The following is a 19853-nucleotide window of genomic DNA, read 5'->3' on the forward strand; positions in this document are numbered from 1 at the left end:
CTGGAAAGACAGCACAATGGCCTGCTTCCTTCAGAGGGAGTTCATCAGAGACTCCCAGTGACTCACATGAAACTTCTGAAAACTACTGTCTTCTTAGTTTTCTCAAATGTCAAAAATTTCTCAGGGTCTTTGATACAATAGTCTGATCATCAAGTAATGAAAAGTGGATATTTGACTTACTGTCTAATTAGATCATGTCTGTAGTACAGTATTCCAGGTACTGTTAGGGTATACTTAGAAGTCTGTTTTCATTTTTGCCATTCTCTCAGCTGCTGATTCTTTTTCCTCAACTGGTTTTTAGGTCCAAGTGTAATCATTCAGCAGAGCTGGTTTCACTGGAATGCTTGTGGATTCTTTCTGTAACCCCTGGTCAGCTGTAGGACTCCAGATACTTTATACTCTGTGACTGGGCCCTAAACTGCAGATCTTTCATTTTTTGCTGTACCTCATAATCTCTTTCTGTGTTGTGTGCCTTTCATGGTTCTTACTCAGTACAGGTAATTTAACAAGACTTGCAAGCTGTTTGCTTCAGCTTTCATTCTTTCACACACACCACGTGTAGCCCATTGCCTCTGCCAATGAAAAAGAAAAGCAGTTACCAGAGGTGTAGACCCCTGACCCCAATTCTGCAGGTTTTCTCTTTTACCTGTTGCAGTACAGCATCCTGTCTGTGCAGGGCTTGGATCTTGTGAGCAAATTCAAGGGCAGTCAGAGGGGTGATTCAGATTACTGCAAAAGCTGACCGAGTTTCTGATGCTCTAAGCTATGTCACAGATGGGCTTTTTCCCTCCTTCCTTTTTATTTTTAAAGAACAAAGGGAGAAAGACTTAGGACATTGACCATGACTGTGCAGACCAGTCCTTGGAGTGGATGCTCTGTGTACTCTTGTCTGGCATGATTTTCTTTTTAAAGGTGTTTCCAGAGAGACAAAATGCAGCTGTCACACAAAACCTGCCTTGGGAGAGTATTATTAGTAAATCCCTAGATGTGAACTGTTCTTCAGAAATATAAATCAAGGCAATTTTATTTCCCTGTCAAGTTTTGCATGGGGAGGGTGTGTGTTTTCATCTGGCCTTTTCTTACTAAACCCTTCAGCCATTTGGTACTTCTCTGGTCATCTGGCTGTATTTTGCTAAGACTGTTGCCTCCCACCATTCCCATAACATCCCAAAGATCTGGAAGAGTAACTGGATGGAAAAAAGGTTTGTCATAGTGAACTTGCTCCATCAAAAGACCAATTTCAAGCAGGAAACAAGGCACTTAAGCTCATTTCGTAAAAATACTTGATTTCATTTTTACTTTGTACTTCGGTTTTTTTCCATGCTCCCTATATGAAATTGTCAAATTTTTTTTGTATGTTCTCCTGAATTCCTATTGCAAACCTTTATGTTAAGGAAAAAAAGCTGTGAATTTGGACAAAGACAAATGCATTTGGATAGACGTGTTGGTCTGTGTATTCTATTTAAGTGTAAATTTTGTACATTGCAGTTGTCCTTGTGTGGATTTTATTATTAAAAGTGGCTTCTCTCCAGAGTAATTGCTCTGCTTTACTAGTGGTTTAATTTTATTTCAAAAGAGCATTGTTTTTCCTTCAGGACAGTATTTGCGTCAGGAGTTACACCGAGAATCTGTAGCTGTACCTTTCCTACAGTCAGCCTCCAGGTAATGCACAGCTACAAAAGACATCAAGGACTCATCCTCATCTGACAGCCTGTACTGGGAAAGTAAAAGCTGGACTCAGAAACTTTTCGAGAGCTTTTGCTATATTCAGATCCTGCAAGAAGTCACTGGCATTTCTTGTCTGGGGAGATTTTGGCAGGAAATTCCTTTTAACTCTGTTGTGAAAAACCTTAATAATACTTTCCTTTTCAAGAGCAGAGGAGCAGATAGGTGAGGTAAATCTAAATCAACTGTTCCACTGCTAGCACAAATGTGGATTTAGAGATAAATTCAAATGTAGCTGTGGCTGTTTACCAGTCCCTAATAAGTGTATTCCCCTTTGCTCTGTCCAAAGCTCTCAGATTGTGGCAGTTGAGCTGAAATAGCTCCTTGTGCCTGCTGCAATAACTCCTCTGGAATATCTTCAGAGCAAGGTCTGGGAGGGTCTGAGCTGGTGCTTGGTGAAGGGAGTGTGGGTCACTCCTGTTGCCTTTTGGGCTCTGTTCAGCCCTTGCCCAGAGCTGCTCTGCAGACATGAGGGAACAAATGAGACTTTTTCGAGGGACCAGACATTGTGGATGTAATCTTTCACCATCAACTGAATTGTCTCTTCATGCAGGTCTCACTTCAGCATGGACCTCATACAAGTCCCTCCTCCATCCTCAGTGTCCATGCTGACACTGTAAATCACGTCTTCACACCTTTTTACCTGGGCTGATTTATTTAATTAGAGGATAAAATTATGTTTGCAAATTAGTCCACTGGATAACAGTTACCTTGGATGACAGAAGACAGGATTTGATCTGGCATGCACTTTGTGTATTTGAAATCATTTTTCCTAATCCTTTGATTAAAACGTTTGACTCCCCAACTATTCTGCTGAGATGGAAAAATACTGCAATGTTTTAATATCTCTAGCTGAATTTTGCTTGATATTCCTGTTCTTTTTTCTTCAAAGCAAGCAATGAAGAAACAGAGGAAAAGGGAAAGCCCAACAGCTGTGTAGAGTTGATATGCTTGGAAATTAATCATTTATGTCCTGCAGGTGGGCAGCAAATGTGTAATGAAGTCTTCTGTGTCTGCATGCAGGGTAGTGAACCAAAACTAAGTCAAGTGCGTGGAAAAGATCCTTCAAGCCTGAATCCTTGAAGAGCAAATAGGTGCCTTCAGGAACAGCTCAGTCTGTACACAGAGGGGTATTGAGGTTATGCTGATGTGATGATGTGGGTAGTTACTGCTTCTCCAAATCCCTTCTGTAAGTTTATGCTGTATCAGAGCAGCTGCAAACCGAATATTTACCTTTTTTTTTTTTTTTCTGTTGTATGCCTTTTACTAGCATCTGGAAGAGAAATGCATCCTCCTAAATTAACAGACAAAGGACTTAATCACTGGGTGGGGCAGATATGCTGAATTAAAGAAGAGCAGTTCATTGCTTTAAGAGAGGTTTGCTATCTCTTGGAAAGATGAAGTGCTGTACCTGGTGCTATGTGGCATGTTGCAAATCTTTCAGAAACAGCTCTCCCAGACAGGAGGAGTCAATCCCACCTTTTCCATTTGCAGTGCTCTAACTACTGTATTGTGCACTAATGTTTTATATGGGTCACTTCAAAAGTCTTGCTTGTCATATGCCCATTATCAAGTGAAAATATGTTTGCCAGACAGGTAGCACAGATTCTACTGACTTCTATTTGCAACCTGCCTTACAGAAGATGTTACTCTGAAGGTAGCTTTAATTTTTTTTTTCTAGTTATTACATACTTGTAAAGATGTTATTAGCAAGGCCTCAATTTAGGAACATGATTTTATACCTCTCTGCAGCCTCTTCTGCTGCTTACCAGCATGACTGGGTAAGCATGACCATCTTCCTCTGTAGGAAACTTTCGAACACATCACAATCACACCTCTTTATATTGATAAATGTTTATTTTGCGACATGCTTTAACCATTTCCTGCAGCAGAACTAACTCTGAAGTTGTACAGTTAGGCTGTCTTCAGCTTCATTTTCTTGAGATTTTAAACTGAGGAAACTTAAGCCTGTGCTAACATGTGTTTACAGGAGGATGGTTGTGGGACTGCTCTCCCCCCTCTGCCACTGCAGACTGAGCACAGGCCATATGGAATTAAATAATGGCATTATGGCTGCACCTGAGACTTTCCTGATGCTGTGAGAGCAGTTTCTGTCTGAATGATCTCAAATGCCTGGTCCTTGGGCCTGTCCAGCTTGCAGTAAGCAGTGTTTTGTAGTGGTGGTACAGTGGTAAAATCTTGGAACACGGTATTTTAATATAGATGTAACACTCCTTTTCTACTGTAGCCATGAACTTTAGAATTTCTGAAAGGGAGCCAGCATGACCAGTGTTTCCTGCTTCAGGGATGCTGCTGCTGCTGCAGTCTGAGTTCACCACTGGGTGTGGTAATTACAGTTGTTGATATTCAGGTTTCTGAATTGGACTGAGTGGGTATTGCATATGTGGGGGAATGCTGAAATTGGAGACCTGGACTAAATAAACTGGTATCAAAGGTCTCTAAATCTGCGAGAGAGACTGCCATAATGAGTGCTTGTCCTCCCATTCTCAGACAAAGGGTTTTCTGGCCTTTGCACTGTGTGAGTGCATCCAGGGGGTTTGGGAGAGGTGGCTTTGAGTACCAGGAATGACAGGAGCTGTGGTCCCTGCCAGCTGATACTGATGTGTGATGAATAAAGTGTCTCATTGGGAGATTGATAACATTAGAAAAATGATGTCATTGCACAGAGTTGTGCCAGTTGGACTCAGAATCCATAAATACCTCTCTTGCACTGATGAAAGAGAGTGGGAGAGGATATGGTGGTTGTAAAGGTTAGTTTGGTAGTTAGGTAGTAGTAGTGGCAGCAGTTGCTAGGAACAGGTTGATATAAGGAATGTAATGGTGTGTAAAAGGAAAACAGCCAAGGTTACTGCAGGTGAGGGGCCAAGAGATGAGTTGATGGCCTCAGATCAGCGCTTCCTTCTGTGCTTCTGCTGTATACCACACTTGGAGCTGAAGTAAGAGCGTGTGTTGGCTCTTTAAAAATTATTATTCAGTCGGAGATTTTAAATGCCTTTTCCATGTCTTCTGCCATAGATGGATACACTTTGAATTTGATGAATACAAAAACAGATCAGCTTTTCAGATTGACTGAAGTGTTCTGATGAACCTCCTGGGTAGTCCCCACACCTGACACCTTTCAGTAACAGCAGCAGGGCTCCGGTATTAGAAGCACAGCAGAGCATATGGGGAACCAATTAATTCAGTAGATGGTAATTAATAAACACATTTCCTCTGGGGAAAACCTTTTAGCACATCCACTGTTTGGCCCAAGATAGCTTGCATGCATGAATGGAAAGCAAACATGCTTTCCTGCATTGTCACTTGTTATTTCTCCATGGGCTGGGGAGTGCCTCCTCCAGAATACTGCTGCCAGGCTGTGGGAGAGCAGCCTGCAGCTCGTGCTCGAGCTGTGTCTCAGCCACCAGCGTTCTCACACATCAGTGATGTCAGCACGCGCCGGTCTGCAGCCTGGCCTGCGAGCTGGGCTGAGCCCGGCCAGCTCCCGGCAGTCTGAGCTCTCTGTGTTTGGAGCTCCCTTCATCCGTGTGTGCATGTGGAATGATCAGCTCTGATCAGCTACTCCGTGTCCTGAGGCACAGATGTACCCTTGCAGAGCAGAGCTGTGGAGTGGGCAGGCATTGCAGAGCCTTCCTCTTCCATGGCAGCAGCTGTTTGCATCCCTCTGCGGCCCTGCACTGGCTGAGCAGGGTAGGCTGCATGGTTAAAACACGCTGCAGGGCAGTTCACCTGACTTCCAAACCTCCACAAACTCTTATTTGAAATAAATCCATTCTTCTGTCGTCATGTTCATACTGCTCCGAGGGTAAGAACAGTGAATACTTGTGCTGGAGCATGGACATTGATGATGAAGACACTAACATCTCTCCACTCCTGATAATGAGTTAGTTCTCTTGTAAAACTTTCTTAGGAGGAACAAGATGCAAATGGTTTACAAAAGCTTTTTGCTGCTGACCATTTGAACTTGCTTGACTGCTCAAACTGCTGCATAATATTACAAGAAATTATTTTCGCTAATGTTTTCTGCTGTGGGGTTGCTGCAGGTGTGAAGGTAACGTTCTTGAGGCAGCTCACTCAGTGATTTTTTTCTGACCTTGCCATTTTAATGGTGTAAAATTCCATTAGATTAATTATACAGACTTATATTGAAATTTGCTTCTCTTCCTGCTGAGTATGAAGACAGAAATGTGTCATGGGAGTGCAAATCCCTATGATGGAAAACCACCTTCATTACAAGGTATGGCAGTGCTTTGGAATAGACAGAGTGCTGAGGTGTGGCTTTACCAGTAGAGGACTGGACCAGAAGTGCTTGTTAGTCTGCCTTTATGGTTTCTTAGGTTCTTAACATTACATGAAACACTCTGCATTAGAAATGGTTTTATTTCTTGTGGTAGCTGTGCAGGTGTGAAGTTGCACTAGGTTGTGAAGAGGATAATTTTTTTCATGCAAGTCTGTAAAGAATACAGAGGCTTCTCTGTTCTGGCTTCCTTTTAGAGAAGTTATGGGTATAAAATGTGTGATGAAAAAACTTTATAAATTATGTCTCTAAAAAGAAGTAAAATTTCTAAAGCATTTGAAATTTAAATATGCTACTTGAACTTCATGGAGGAAATAGTCAAGTGCCCCTTGAGTGTTCATTCTCTGTATGCTGTATATCACTATCAAAATGTTACCAGTCTTTTTCAGCCACGTGTGTAACCTTTCCAACTTGGTACTTGCAGCCTGTATCCTTAGCAGGGAAAAATACTAATCCCTGAAGAGTGTAACTGAAATGGTAGGTGAAGTCAGCAGAAATCTTTCTACCCAGTGAGCTGGCGGGGCATGTTTGTAAGCCAGCAAACTGCAGTGCTTTGCAAAATATTACAGATCCAAAAGCACAATGAATTATGTCTACCAGATTCACAAAGCTAGGATTAAGAATAGCTGTAACGTCTGCTGCTGAGGGTGTATAGAGCACATTATCTGGTCTATTTTCTGGGTTTCTAAACACGTTTTAGATTTGTTCTCTTGTTGCAATATATTTGGTGGCTTTTGTTAAATGAATGATACAGCTATCCTTTGGTTTCATGTAATTTTCCAAATGGAGCCATGCTCAGTTTAAACTTCTTGGCAAAATTAGTTTTCTGTGGTTTTTTTCTGTGATGAGAGTTGCTGATGATTCCTTGTTCAGGAGTCAGTTTAATTTCTGCGTGTGTGAACTGATAAATGGTGGGAGGCTGTAAATGCTGATGTGTTTGGTCACTGTTGACATAGATAATTGAATTAAGTGTAGAATCAGGCTAGCTTTCTGCCTGTGGGGTGTGAAGTGTTCATGGTGTTGGACACAATTTGCTGTTCAGGATGGATATCTTTGTCTTCCACCCGGGTAGCTAGATGGGTACATTTGCTCTTCCTGATGTTCTGTCATCCCTTGTAAGCAAGATTTATTAATTTGGCTCCATCTTTGTGTTGTGTTGTTCTCGTGCTTCCCTGGTATTTGTGGCTTGGGGCAGTATTCTCCTCCCAGTCCTCATTCATCTGCCAGAGCTATGAGCTGTCCTGCCTGGGGGCTGGAAGTGCTGGGGCTGGTACAGGAGCTTCTGGTGTGGGAGATGGGCTGTGATACATCTGCATCTGAGCTCTCCTCCCCTTTCTGTACTTCCCCAAATTAATCACTCACACGCCACTATGGGACAGCTCAGACCCATTGTGCTCATGCTGAGCAGATACAGAAGTGTCCCCAGTCCCACAGCAGCACCCTGTGCTGTTCACTTGTGTCAAATCAAATACTGGGCTGCTGCTCAGGTTTCTTGTGTTTTATAATCTCTTCCCTGTCAGTAAAAGATAGACATCTAATGAGAGCTTAGCAGCAAAGACGTAGTCTAGGCAAACCACATAAAAAGCCAAAGAATGAATGGTGTTTGGAAAGCCTTAATAAAAATCTTAATATACTGCCTTGTGTGGAGGGAGCTACTGTTCACCAAAAGATTTATATGGTGAACGAAAGCAGTGTTAACAGGATAGAATTAAAAACTGAAATATTTCTTTCATATTCTCCCCCTCCTTCTCTTTTCCTGCCACTTTTTTTTCATGTGAATGCCACTGATTTGGCTTCCACATGACACCGTTCTCATTTATGGGTTCTGTCTCTTCTCATTTTTATCTGTCCTCCCCTTTCCCTGACGTGCTTTATTGTTTGGTTTTGCCCTCCCTGGACAGACTCATGCATTTTGTAATGCTTTTCTGTCCTCTGCTCATCTTTTTCTGGTGTTCTTCAGGCTCCAGCATTGCTTTTGCAACTGTTTGCCAAACTTACCATCTACCATGCATGTGTTTATCTGTTGCGAACTGTTATATTCCTGAGATGATGAATATTACAGATTTCTTTCAGATTAATTTATTTGTTAATATAATTGAGTGATGGCTTAGTCCAGGTCAGCAGACCTGACTTTTGGAGTCAGCAGCACCTTTTTGGAGATGATTTTTGCTGCTGGAGACTCTGGGAAGGAATTACAAGACATTGGCTTTCTCTTGAGGGAAAAAACAAACCCCCAAGCTGGTAGGATGAACTCTGCTGGTGTGTGTTTCTGAGAATATTCCCAGTGCTGTGCTCATGGCAAGTCCTGGAGGCAGGAGCAGTGTTTAAGGCAGGGTGTTCATAGTGGGTGGTGGACTTGCTGCTGCTAAATTTGTAGTGATCGAGTCTGTGTTACTGTTTAAAAAGGGTGGGTGGGATGACTGTTTATCTTTGATTCCTTGTGAAGAATTGGGAGAAAAATAAAACAGCTCCATTTGAACTGTGGGAAAGACAGCTGTGTGTATAGATGATCCCAGGACAGCTAATGCTTTATGGAGAATTTTGGTTTATTTCTACCAAAATTTTAGCAGTGGAGGTGGGTCATAGGAAAGCTTATAAAATAAGAGAAGGCAAAACTGGGTACGTGGGTGAAGAGGTGAAAATAGCATGCTCTGTACAAACCTGATTTGCAAAAGAGTGTAACACAGGAGGATCGTTAGTGTGAAAGGGAGGCGGTCACTGCTGCCAGTGTTCATGTAGGGATTTAGGCACTTTGAGCAGTTCTGGCCAGGGTGTGAGCAAGCTGCTTAGGAGTTTACTAACACACCATATCCTATTTGCAGCCTCAGCTTGGCAAGGCTTCTCTGGAAAAATTAAAAATTCTGTTTTCTGGCATAAAACCACAACAAGGAGTGGGAGGGAAGTGCAGCTGTCCTGTCCTTAGGTTCAAACAGCTTGTCTTGCCAACTGCAGGGAGGTGCAGCCTTCCGAGCAGGAGTTTAGTTTTCTGACTAATGGTTGCTAATAGCAAGTCCTCAATTTCATCCTGATCCCTTGTTTTTGTCTGTGTTTAATTGAGAAATGACTCTCTCAAAAGCCCTCTGGGAACCTGTTTAAAAGTGATTTAGACTGCTGACTCTGGGGCTGTGTCTTGTCTTAGTCTTCATCATATTTGAATTCCATTGTGAAGTCCCAAACAAAAGCATATCAGAAATAATAATAAAAAAGGTACTGTGTAAATAATTGAGACCTTTTCCAATGTGATAGGATTTTACAATTCTGATGTGTTAATGTAGAAGAGCTGACTGTATACACAGTGCCAGGAGGAGTGATTGGTCACAGAAAGATGCCAATTTCCAGCAACTATGTGGAACCATTAGCCAGAGCTGATGAAAAATAGAAAAAGCCAAACACATTTAACTTAAGAAATTGAGAGCTATTTTACTTTGCTGGTGAAGGTATTTACCTCTGGGCTAGTGACTTCCACCTTAGCTTAAATGACTTTTTCCTTTTTGAGATTCATGCTCATCGTGCAGTAATAGCAGCCCTTGCTGAATGGCCTGGCTGTCGATATTGAGGGCTCTTACTATAAACTGAATGGAGCCAGTGGTTTCCCATTAATCTTCCAGGTGACAGTGCCTGGATAAATGGTGCTCATCTCTTTCCCCCTTCATTCACTGGTTCCTGCTATCCCACAGCTATTCCAGCTGTGCTGGCACTGCAGGTTTTTGGGAGCTGTGCTGTAGGCAGCAAAGGCTGGGGGATGGGACAGACAGTCCTTCCTGGGCAGTGGTGGTTTCTCAGTTGAACAGTGCTCTGGTTTACAATTTGGCATTACCTGAAGTACTGCTGGACAACTGAGAAAGGGGTTCACTGGTGGGAGCAGAGGGAACTCCTTAGGCCAAAAGATGAACAGGCACCATTGCCCCTTCTCTGGCCAACAAAAATCTCTGTATTGCATTTAAGTGTAGTTTGCTGAGGGTAGGCTGGGGGATGGGGAATTCCTTCACAAACTTTAAATAATTAATTCTTAGCTTGAAAAATCTTCAGAGTGTTGTAGCAGTCAAGCAGGAACAGCTGTGTGCATGCACAGGAGCACCTCTCCATTATCAGGTTTGAGCAAATAGAAAAACGTTTCTTAAAAATAATTAGGTCCAACCTGTTAAGCAGCAAAATTTTACCTTGTGTTTCTTCATTTGCACATCTCACACTCGTCTCATAATTAAATGTGCTTGTGTCTTGTCAGTCTTCATCAGACACTGGCACTGGTTAAACCTTTCTGTCTGAAGGGTTCTCCATCAGCCTTCCATTATACCTTTAGGCACTTGACTTGTAATCAGATCACTCCTTGACCTTCTTCTGAGGTTAATTGCTCGGACCTTAGGTGTGAAAAAGAGACCTTTGATCCTATTCTCTGGCTGTTCTGTTAGCTGTGCTCTGAGCCCACTGCAGTGGATATGAGAACTGAACAGGTTCTTACTCAGCATTTTCCCTCATACCCAAGTGCTCACTTTCATCTTTTGTTTTTCCTTTTTTTTTTTTCCCTCTCCGTACTGTTTATTGCTACTTTAGCACAAGCTTAGCACAGGCACTTGTTCTGTTGGCAGTGTGTGAGGGCTGGCCATGTGCAAGTAGGGGTTATAAGGTCAGTCTTAAGGAATAAACAAAAAATGTGGGAAATAAACAGACTACTGGACAAAAAGCCATTGGTGAACTCTCTTGGGCAGTTGAAATAGCACAGTAACTGCATTGCTGTTGGGAAAATTGTCTTTCTGCTGGAATCTCTTCCATTTGGAAGATTTACAGCAGTTGGAGCAGTCTTTGGCTATGTTGACTTTGTTGGTGTTCCAATGGACTTGTACCTATCCAGAGACCTCCCACACAGTTCCTTTGCTGCTGTCCCTTTCTGCTCTCTGGGCTTGCCCAGCCAGGCTGTGTCAGAGGCTCTTCACACCTTCCTGCTGTGCTTTGTCCAGACCCTGGCTTTCGGTGGGGAGCTGGAATGGGGGAGATGCAGAGGGAAGAAGTACTGTGTGATTTACAGAGTGATCTCCTGGGGAGCTGTTTGGACTGACACAGTCCTGCCTCACTGCCAGGCAGACCTGCTCTGGGGCTTAATAATGGGAGACACTGGCAGGCACAGTCCTTGTGAGATGAGTGATTGGATTTATTGTCAATTGCTTTGTATTCCCCAGAATGAGAAATAATTTATTTTAAGGAGCAGCTTTCTTGGAATGCAGGCTTAAAAAATAATCAGTGGTCTGTTTGTTCTGTTTCCCACAGGATTAGAAAAGCTTTTTGTTGTTATTGTTGTTTTTTGGAACTTTTTTTGCTTTTTTGTGTTGTGTGTTTTTCCACAAAAAGCGCTTTTGTTGGTGGTTCAGATCTACCAGCAAGATTGTGGGTGGGTGAGGAGATGAGTTAAATTTAACACTGATGTGATATGGCTCTTAGGACACTCAAATAATGCTCCAGCCTTGGTTGCAATTCAAAGAATGCAGAGATGGTTTACATCTGCCTTGAAGTTAAAAGCAATTCTCCAAGGTAGTTTTGTAGCAGTGCAAGTAGGCGTGTGTGTGTGTGTTAGCCTGGAACTGGCTGTGTCTGGCAGGCTTTGGTTGAACTCACTAATGATGTGTGAAGGTAGCTGGGGTAGAGTCTGGGACACACAGACTGCACAGAGAAACTTTCTGCTCTCACCTGCCAAACTGACAGTTGGTTTTTTTTTGTTTTAGATGAAGGACCTACCTTGTATTTCTGACTCCCATATGCATGTAAGTTCGTGGACTTGATATCTAGTAATACATGCATCCATTTAATTTGTGATCCAAACTCTGCGGGGTCTGGAAGAAATGAAATCTGAATGCTTGTGTTGCAGAAAGGAATGTAAAATTAGTCATCCCATACCACCCCTATTGGCAGCACTGTAGAGGCAGCAGGTGGAGATGAAGGAAAAAACTTGGTGGAAAATTATACTCCATGATAGAACCTTGTCCCACTAAAAATTGCCCTAATTTAGCTTTGGTTAGTTCATCTGAAAGACTCCAGAGAGGAAGCAAGTCAGATCTGCTTTGGGTTTGGTCAAAGATTAGGCATGCAGATTTACATTGTATTTGCCTTTGGGAGGTAGTTTGGCAAATGGCAGTGAACTCTCTGTACAAATCTTGGTGAGAAACAGTCATTTCCTGCTCATTTTCCTGCTGGGCAGGCTGTCCAGATAAACACTGGCCATGCTGGCGACAGTTTAGGGAAGGAGAGCTCTCTGTGCCAGGTACTCTTTCTTTTTTTGATGTTTTTTTGTGAGGTAGGTTGGTTGGTTGTTTTTTCTTGTTTGTTGTGTTTTGTTTTCTTTTTTAGGGGGTTTTTTGTTTGTTTTGGTGTGGTTTTATTTTTTGTCCTGTATGATTTACATACTACAAATAATGGCTTATGCTTCTATTCTTCTTGCTGAGCTACTGGGAGAAAAAGGGCTCATGGCTACGGGACTGAGTGGTGACTTGTGATAGCCTTGTTGATTCTGGGTTCTACACTGAGAACTTACACTGGGGCTTTGAGGCCTGGATTCATCCTCCAGCTTTAATGCTGTCTTGAAGCACTTTATATAATTTCCTTGTTTTGACTAAAAACAAAGAATTAAGTTATCCTGCATTTAGATACATTGCTAAGTTGCCTAAAGTTAGATGGTGTGAATTTGAACCTATTAGTCATCCATTTCCCCACGCGGAAGTTGCATGTCCTCAGACTTCCTTCCCGGGAGCTGTTGAGGAGAGCAGACAGCTCTGTCACATTACAGCACAGTTGCCCTTTGCAGTGCAAAGCTGCTAGTGATGGTTTTGTTCAGAAAATCAAGGGGCATGTGTGGTTTCCTGAGCATTACCTTAATGTAGTGGCACTGATTAGCGTGTGAGTTTTAAGCATATATCATCACATCTCTTGAAGTTGACTGAGATGTAATGTCTTGACATCCTTGGTTAACACCCAGTCAATCTGAAAAGCAGGGCAAGGCAATAGAGAGCCCTGAGAGACACCTTGTCAGAGTGACAAATTGCCCTTTCTGATTCAAAGGACCAGCTTGTATGGCAGAGCTAAACAGCTCCTGCAGAAAGGGGAGGAGAGCATGGGAAAAATATGCTGTTTGTTTAGACCTTCCCATGTATTTTTTGGTTGTTGCTCAGAGTTGAAGCTCTTTGTTATCCTTGGTCTGAAACAACTTAACAGCAGGTTGAGAGGAGCAAAGCCCCTGGGATTCTGCCTCTCCCACTTCTCGTTCTTATAAACTGTTTACAATCTCCTTCAGTTTCCTAGCTTTCTATGGAAAAGTTCAGTGGGTCAGCTTTCCCTTTAGCTTCATCCATCATTCCAGTCAATTAGAAATAGTTGAGGGCCAATTGCCCGGTCTTCCATTAACTGAGACACTTCAGATTGTTTAAAATAGCATAAAAGCCCTCTTTGTTGACCGTTGGGCAGGCACTGGATTTCCCTGTTGATGGGCAGCTCCCGCGTGGCTGAACAGAACCCCAGTGTGTCTTGCTGTACTTGAAGGATGAATATTACTACTCCAGGCCTTGTCTGGGGTTTGATTCCTTCTCCTTCACCTCTGCCTCTTGCTCTCCCTGAAAGGTGTGATGCCTTCAAAGGGTGAATTACCATGCCTGCTTCCAAAAAGGCCTACTCCTCTTTGTGGCTTTTCAGAAATCCTGTAGTTAAGGGTTTTCTCCAGTTGCTGAAATGTTCCTTTTAACCTTGGTGCTTTAAAAACCCTTGGCATTATTTGTTCATTGCTTGTTGTGTGTGTTTCTGAAGGACAAAGGAAGTGTGTAAGTGTTCAGGAAACAGTTAGTGCATTGTGGAGTGAGGCTGAGTTCATTCTGGCACCCTGTGCCAGGAGAGCCTCCTTTCATTTGGGGCTAACATTTCCCTTCTGTTCTGAACTGACCAGCCTTAGGCTAGAGCTTGTCAGAGCTCTAGCAGAGCTTGAAGCTTTCTCATAGGTTGGTGTGTTTGGGTTCACACTGAAGTGCACTGAATCCATTGTATACATACATATACATAAATATAGACATATATATTTGCATATATAAACCCCACATTTTATTTCACATGAGAAAACAATGTAGGTTTACTAAATGGAGGTTAATTTATCTGCAAAGTAGATATTTATGCATTCCCATATTTAAGTCATTGTCTGTATTGCAGACTCTCCTTCCAGCATCATGTGGTGCTTTTTGTTGTTCTAGAGCCATCTTGCTTGAATGTGCCATCATGTGATCCTGGTCTTGGGACAATGTTTTCACAACCATGAAGTATTTGGGTAGGTCTGGCTGCATACCTGTGCTCTGGTGCTGAAGACCTCGACCTTGCTGGGGGAAACAGCCTGCAGCAGTCTTTCAACTTAAGGTCTCTAGAAGGTACTCTGCCTTGCAGTAATGTGAGCTCTGCAGTGTGTGAAGGCTCCCCTGGTTTTGAAGAACAAACTAAAGTGAGTGGGACAGTCTCCTGTACTGCTACCCCTCAGGTGACACAGGCTCAGTGAGGGGCATGAGCTGCTCAGCCTGCAGTCCAGCTTTTGCGTTGCTGAGATGCATGGAAAGCTGTCAGGACAAATCGGGGCAGAGAGCACAACAGGGATCTTGAGGCTGTGGTGAAAGAAGGTGCTCTGACAAGGCAGGAGGATGTGATAACCAGATCTGAGAGTTTAGCTGCTGGAGAGTTGGATCTTGTACTAGAAAGTCTACCTCGAATACACAAAGTTCAACCAATTTCATAAGTGATTTCCTTCCTCTCTGATGTCCCAGTCTGATGAAGATCTCAAGACAGACTTTTTTCAGCAGCTGTGTTACCACAAACTTGCTTTTTGTGACTTTCTCCACATGCCTTCAGCAAATAAAAGCGTGACTGAACTGGAAGTGCAGGCCTGAGTGGGAAGGAGACCATTGGGGCAAAACACCAGCCTGAGACTTGGCTCCTACAAAGCCAGTGTTTGCCTGCTTTACACTTAGAAATAATCTCATGCTTTGCAGGGATTGAAGCTTTAACAAGTAATTTAAAGAGTACTAGAGGAGAGAGAATCCACATTTAATTCAATTAGCATTGTTGTCCAGTGCTGTTAATTATGCCCAGACTTGTGTTTCACAGGAGCTGATAGACTTGAGCTTTGTCTGTGCTGGGGTTGGCTGAGGACAAGTATGTCCACTGATGTAGAATCCAGCCTTTGTGCTTTGCAAAAAACCCTCCAATTTGGTATTTGACAGTAGCCTGAAGTAAGGAGTAGCTGGAATAGCCTGCACTGCAATCTTCAGAACAAAGGAGAATGAAGATTCAATGTACATGATTTTCGTGTTCATGAAGAGAGCCTGTTTTAGTGGAAATAATAATCTGCAATTTTATATTATTTCCAGACTGTTTAAAATTGTTCCATAGGCAGAGAATAAAGAACTTTGTTTACTGTCTTGAAGTAGGATGTCTGATCCTCCTTGGGGGAGGTTATTCTTTAATAAAACAGATATAAAATAAGTACTTTGGAAATACAACACTAGGAATTGAAATGGTGATGATTACAGAAGCTGTAGTAGTCTAATGCAAAATAAGCTCTAGGAGACATGTGCCCTAAATGATAAATCATTGTTCTTTAACAAAACAAGAATTACTGTTATTTTATGTTTCTTGCTTATTTTACAAGGTCTTTAGCTGTTTCATCTATCCTTAACTTTTACAGGCTGGAGGTAAATTGATTGTTGCTTTGTGTTTTAAATAGTGTGACTTTTTTAAAGCGCTGGAGATGCAAGTATGAATCAACAGGATTCACTTGGTCTCAAAAAAGCAAAAGTAGAAGGAAGAGTCATGACTACTGCCACCACATGCAATAACTGCACTGAAATCTGTTCTTATAATTTGGTAGTGTTTTGTAATCTCATTGCTTTTGCTTTGAAAACCTCCAGTAAGGTAAATGAGTATGTGTTGTTTTGGACTGGAATTAACCTCCCTCCAGCAGGTAGGGAACTGCTGGTAGCATTGTTCATTAGGGGTGTCATGTTCCAGCCCTATCCAGCAGCTTGTGGTTTACTCTGGATAATTAGGCATACCTGCCAAATGTTTGGAATCTGAGATGCTGAGGGGTATTTAGCAAAAAAGAGCGTCCTAAATACTGGCTTCGAAGCTGAGCACAGAGAAGCAGTTGAAAGGGGTAATGTGTCCTAGTTTCTGCAATTTGTGATGACCTAAAATCCTTAATGATGGCATCTAAAAACAGATAACAAAACCTTTGCATCTTTTCCACCTTAATGTTAGCGTGTGACAGCTCCAAGCTAGCGATGTAGAGACAGTACTGGGTTTGGAGATCAAAGAAGCTCCTGGTTCAGGCAGCTCAGGGGTGAGCTGGGTGACAGGCTGTCTGTCCCCTTGGCTCTGCATCCCTCGAGCTCACACACTAAGACAGAAGACACAGTAGATGCTGCCTGGCTGCCTGCCTCTGTTGAGATATCTGCCTTGAACTTTGCAAGCTTTTAGGTTTTCTGATGCTTAGGACAGTCTCTTGCTAACAATAGTTTTCTCTTGTAGATCTGTACCATATCTGCCTGAATCTTCATTTTAGAAGCAGCCAGAGGAAAAAACCCGGCACAACGCTCATTTAAAGTCAATATGCTCTAGCTTGCAATTTGCTCATATTTAAGTACCCTGCTTTTAAGGTTTCCTTTGCCCACAGGCAGTCTGAATACAAAGGCAGACTCTCTATTTTTTTTTTTAATAAAGAAGTAGTATTGCAGCAGCTCAGAGAACAAAATATTTCTTTCCACCTTCCATCTCCTCAAGTTTATTATCAGAAAACAGAGGCTGCTTCTATAAAGTCTAGAGGGGAACAAAGAGATACCAGCACCTCAAGTGCAGCTAGAAATGAAGGTGGTGGATGAGCTCTGTGTGTGTACATACATATGGGAAAGGAGTGAGAAGGTCCCACCTTGAAGCTGTTTTGGCATTTGGTGAGGCTTACAGGGATAAGGTGTTGTGCAAAAACCCTCTATATGTAACTGATTTCTTTGTTCTTGGTAAGGTTTGCTTGAGTGAAGATGAATAGAAGTTCTGAGTCTCTGCTGTATTGCAGTATTGTGTAAATTATTCTCTTTGGAGGAAAGCTTTACTGTGGGGTGAGAGAAAAGGAGTTGCAGTCATAACACAGTATCTTCAAGAAAAATGTGAAGAGAATAATGTATTTATTGCAGGAGCAAGTTCCCCTTCTGGAGCTATGTCAGAAGACATGATGTGACATCTGAACTCTGCCATGAAGAATTCAGCTTGTATCATAAGTTATTTGCCATTAATGATTTGAGTCCTGCAGACTGGAAGGAGTGATTTTCTTCAGGATTTCAGAAGCCTTATTCTCGTTGATTGATTCTGTAACCTGAGTTATTCTGTGGTTTCAATAGGAATGGAAGTAGTGCCTGCTTGTATCACTTCTGGTGCCCTACCTTTGAAGGCTGTGTTGCATTTTGACTGAGGTGATTGGCAGAGACTTACTGTCATGGTCTCGTTTAATATTAGTGCTTACCTGAAAGTGAGAGCAGTCTGGGTTCCAGAAGGTCAGAATACAGCTGTAAATAAAAGAAAATTCACCTCAACATGTTTAAAGAGAAATTATAGATCATGCAAGAATTAAATGTGGACCTTAACGAGACATCAGTAGCAAAAGGTCACTGGGGACCTGCACAAAACGTGGCACAGCAAAAGAGGAAATCCAAAGGCTATAGCTGAGTTGAAATGCAATTTTTCTAAATGATACAAAATGTAGTGTTGTAATTCCCTGGTGATGAAGCTATTCACATGTGGAGAATATTTAAACCTTTATGTAATTAGGCTGAGCACCTCTATTGCAACTATTTCATCCCAACCCTTTATATTTTCTTGTGATGCAAAGAGAGAGTGGATATGACTGGAGTTTTTCTTTTGGCGAAGTATGTTCAATTTGCAGTTTTGGGCTCCATGTCATTCTTCTTGGATTTTTTGTTTTTAAAATGTGTGTAAAAATAAATGTGTGTGTGTATAGTCCTTAATAAAAGATATTCTTTGAGTGTCTGTTTGACAGGATGTGCCAGCAGAAACCCTGCTTTGGCTTTAAAGCCTGTGTAGCCAGATACCTTCAGGGCTCATAATGAAATGATCAAGTCTGTCATTTCATTTTACATGGCTGAAGATTCATGATGCTGGGCAAAAGTCTGAGTTCTCAGTGCATAAGCTACTTCTTTATTGGCCTCTTGCTGGGAAACTTCTGAAAGACATTCATCTACCAGAGGGAGCTTCTGTGATTTCTGTGCTGAAGCACACAATTGCATAAGAAAAAGGAAGGTTCAGACACCAGTGCTGGCGAGCAGCAGAGCGTTCTCTTTAGGCAGTATCCCTGCAAGAACCCGCCTTTGATCTCCCTTCTTTCTGTTTAGATTTTATTATGTTGTCTATCTGTTATAAATGTTAAATAAGCTTGTAGCAGTTAGACCTTACAGACTGAGTGAAGATGTGAGAAGGGGAGCATTTCACTGAATTAATCTCTAGCCGTGAATTTTTTGTTTAGTTATCATCGCTTTGGGCAGTTTGAGAAGGTGTCTATTTAATTGTAGGTGTTGATGTTTTATCACCTTCTCTAGTCTCCAACTGAGTGTACTTTATCAAATGAAAATAAACTTTCAATGTTGTGTAAGATTAATTGCTCTGAAATCCAGTGTGCCTGCTCACTGCAGAACTGAAAGAATGTTTTTGCAGACAAAAATTCCACTGCTCCTCTGCTGGGCATTGAAGAGAAAGCTTAAAGTAGATTTAAATGTACGATAGTATAGTCTGTTAGTCTGTTGCCTGTTAATATGAAGTACTTGATAGAAGCTTCACATGATTTTTGTTTGCTGCACTGAGCCCAGTCATTCCTGCACAGTTCAGCAAGCTTATCTGAGACAGGAAATACTCATTTCTCTGAATCTCTACTTGCAAATTCTTGGGTAAAATGTGTTTTTTTTAATCTAAGAAGCTGAAATCAGTGAAATTGTTATACCATGATGGTAGAAGTGAGATGTTAAATTTTTTTATCTGCTTCTTTATAGGAACAAAGCCCCAGTAACCAGACTTCAATAGCAATGATGCAAGAGCCTCAAGAAATGGTGGAAGAGACAGTTACTGTAGAGGAAGACCCAGGCACTCCCACTTCCCACGTGTCTATTGTCACCTCTGAAGATGGAACCACAAGGAGAACTGAAACCAAGGTCAGAGGTTAATAACCACTGAGGGAAATGGCAAAGTGCCATCTAATCATGGAATAGAAATAGCAGGGAGTAGCCTGAGTGATGACAATCATGCTATTGTGATCCTCAGTGATTTTGAGCATTGTGTTGGCCAGTAGAGCTGAGTTCAGGGCTTTTTCAGTTTCACCTCTGTGTCTAGATTGCTCCCTATCAGCTTGCTGATACAGCTGTTTGTGGAGCTGTGAACTGAGCAGTAATAAGTATCCAGGTTAACCAAACAAAAACACCAGAACCCTTTCTCAGGCTGCTTTTTCATGTAACATTCACTTCATTCTACTGAAGCAGTTCACAGCATTACCCTGCAAACAAAAATTGATGAGTTAGTAGGGCTTGGCTGAGAAAAATGTGTCTTAAATTAGTGGCAGTCTTTAATAACATTATTTGATTATGCATTTGTCCTTTAGAACAAGAAGCAGCCTTTGTAAATAACACCATTGCATTTAAAATCTGCAGCAATCTTGTGAATGGCATCTTACTCCTAATGCATGGGGAAAGCTGGGTGTGCTTTCAAGTACCTCAGGTTTGACTGGATTACAGGTGTTGCAAATGTTGTA

At 42.0% G+C, this 19853-nt stretch overlaps 1 protein-coding gene across 14 annotated transcripts in view; it reads left to right on the plus strand.

Moving 5' to 3' along the window:
- ARVCF (ARVCF delta catenin family member) overlaps positions 1 to 19853 on the plus strand; it is a 247023-nt gene that overhangs the window by 139673 nt on the left and 87497 nt on the right. For 13 of the 14 annotated variants that reach the window (XM_033075443.2, XM_033075445.2, XM_033075442.1 and 10 more), the window contains one exon: positions 19102 to 19260. In XM_033075443.2, the coding sequence (XP_032931334.1) occupies positions 19102 to 19260 (159 nt within the window). Of the gene's footprint in view, positions 1 to 11757; positions 11797 to 19101; positions 19261 to 19853 lie in introns of those variants that run through there. The other variant, XM_033075452.1, reaches the window with a different exon arrangement.

This window comes from Catharus ustulatus, chromosome 18 (assembly GCF_009819885.2).
Source record: "Catharus ustulatus isolate bCatUst1 chromosome 18, bCatUst1.pri.v2, whole genome shotgun sequence".
Classification (NCBI taxonomy): domain Eukaryota; kingdom Metazoa; phylum Chordata; class Aves; order Passeriformes; family Turdidae; genus Catharus; species Catharus ustulatus.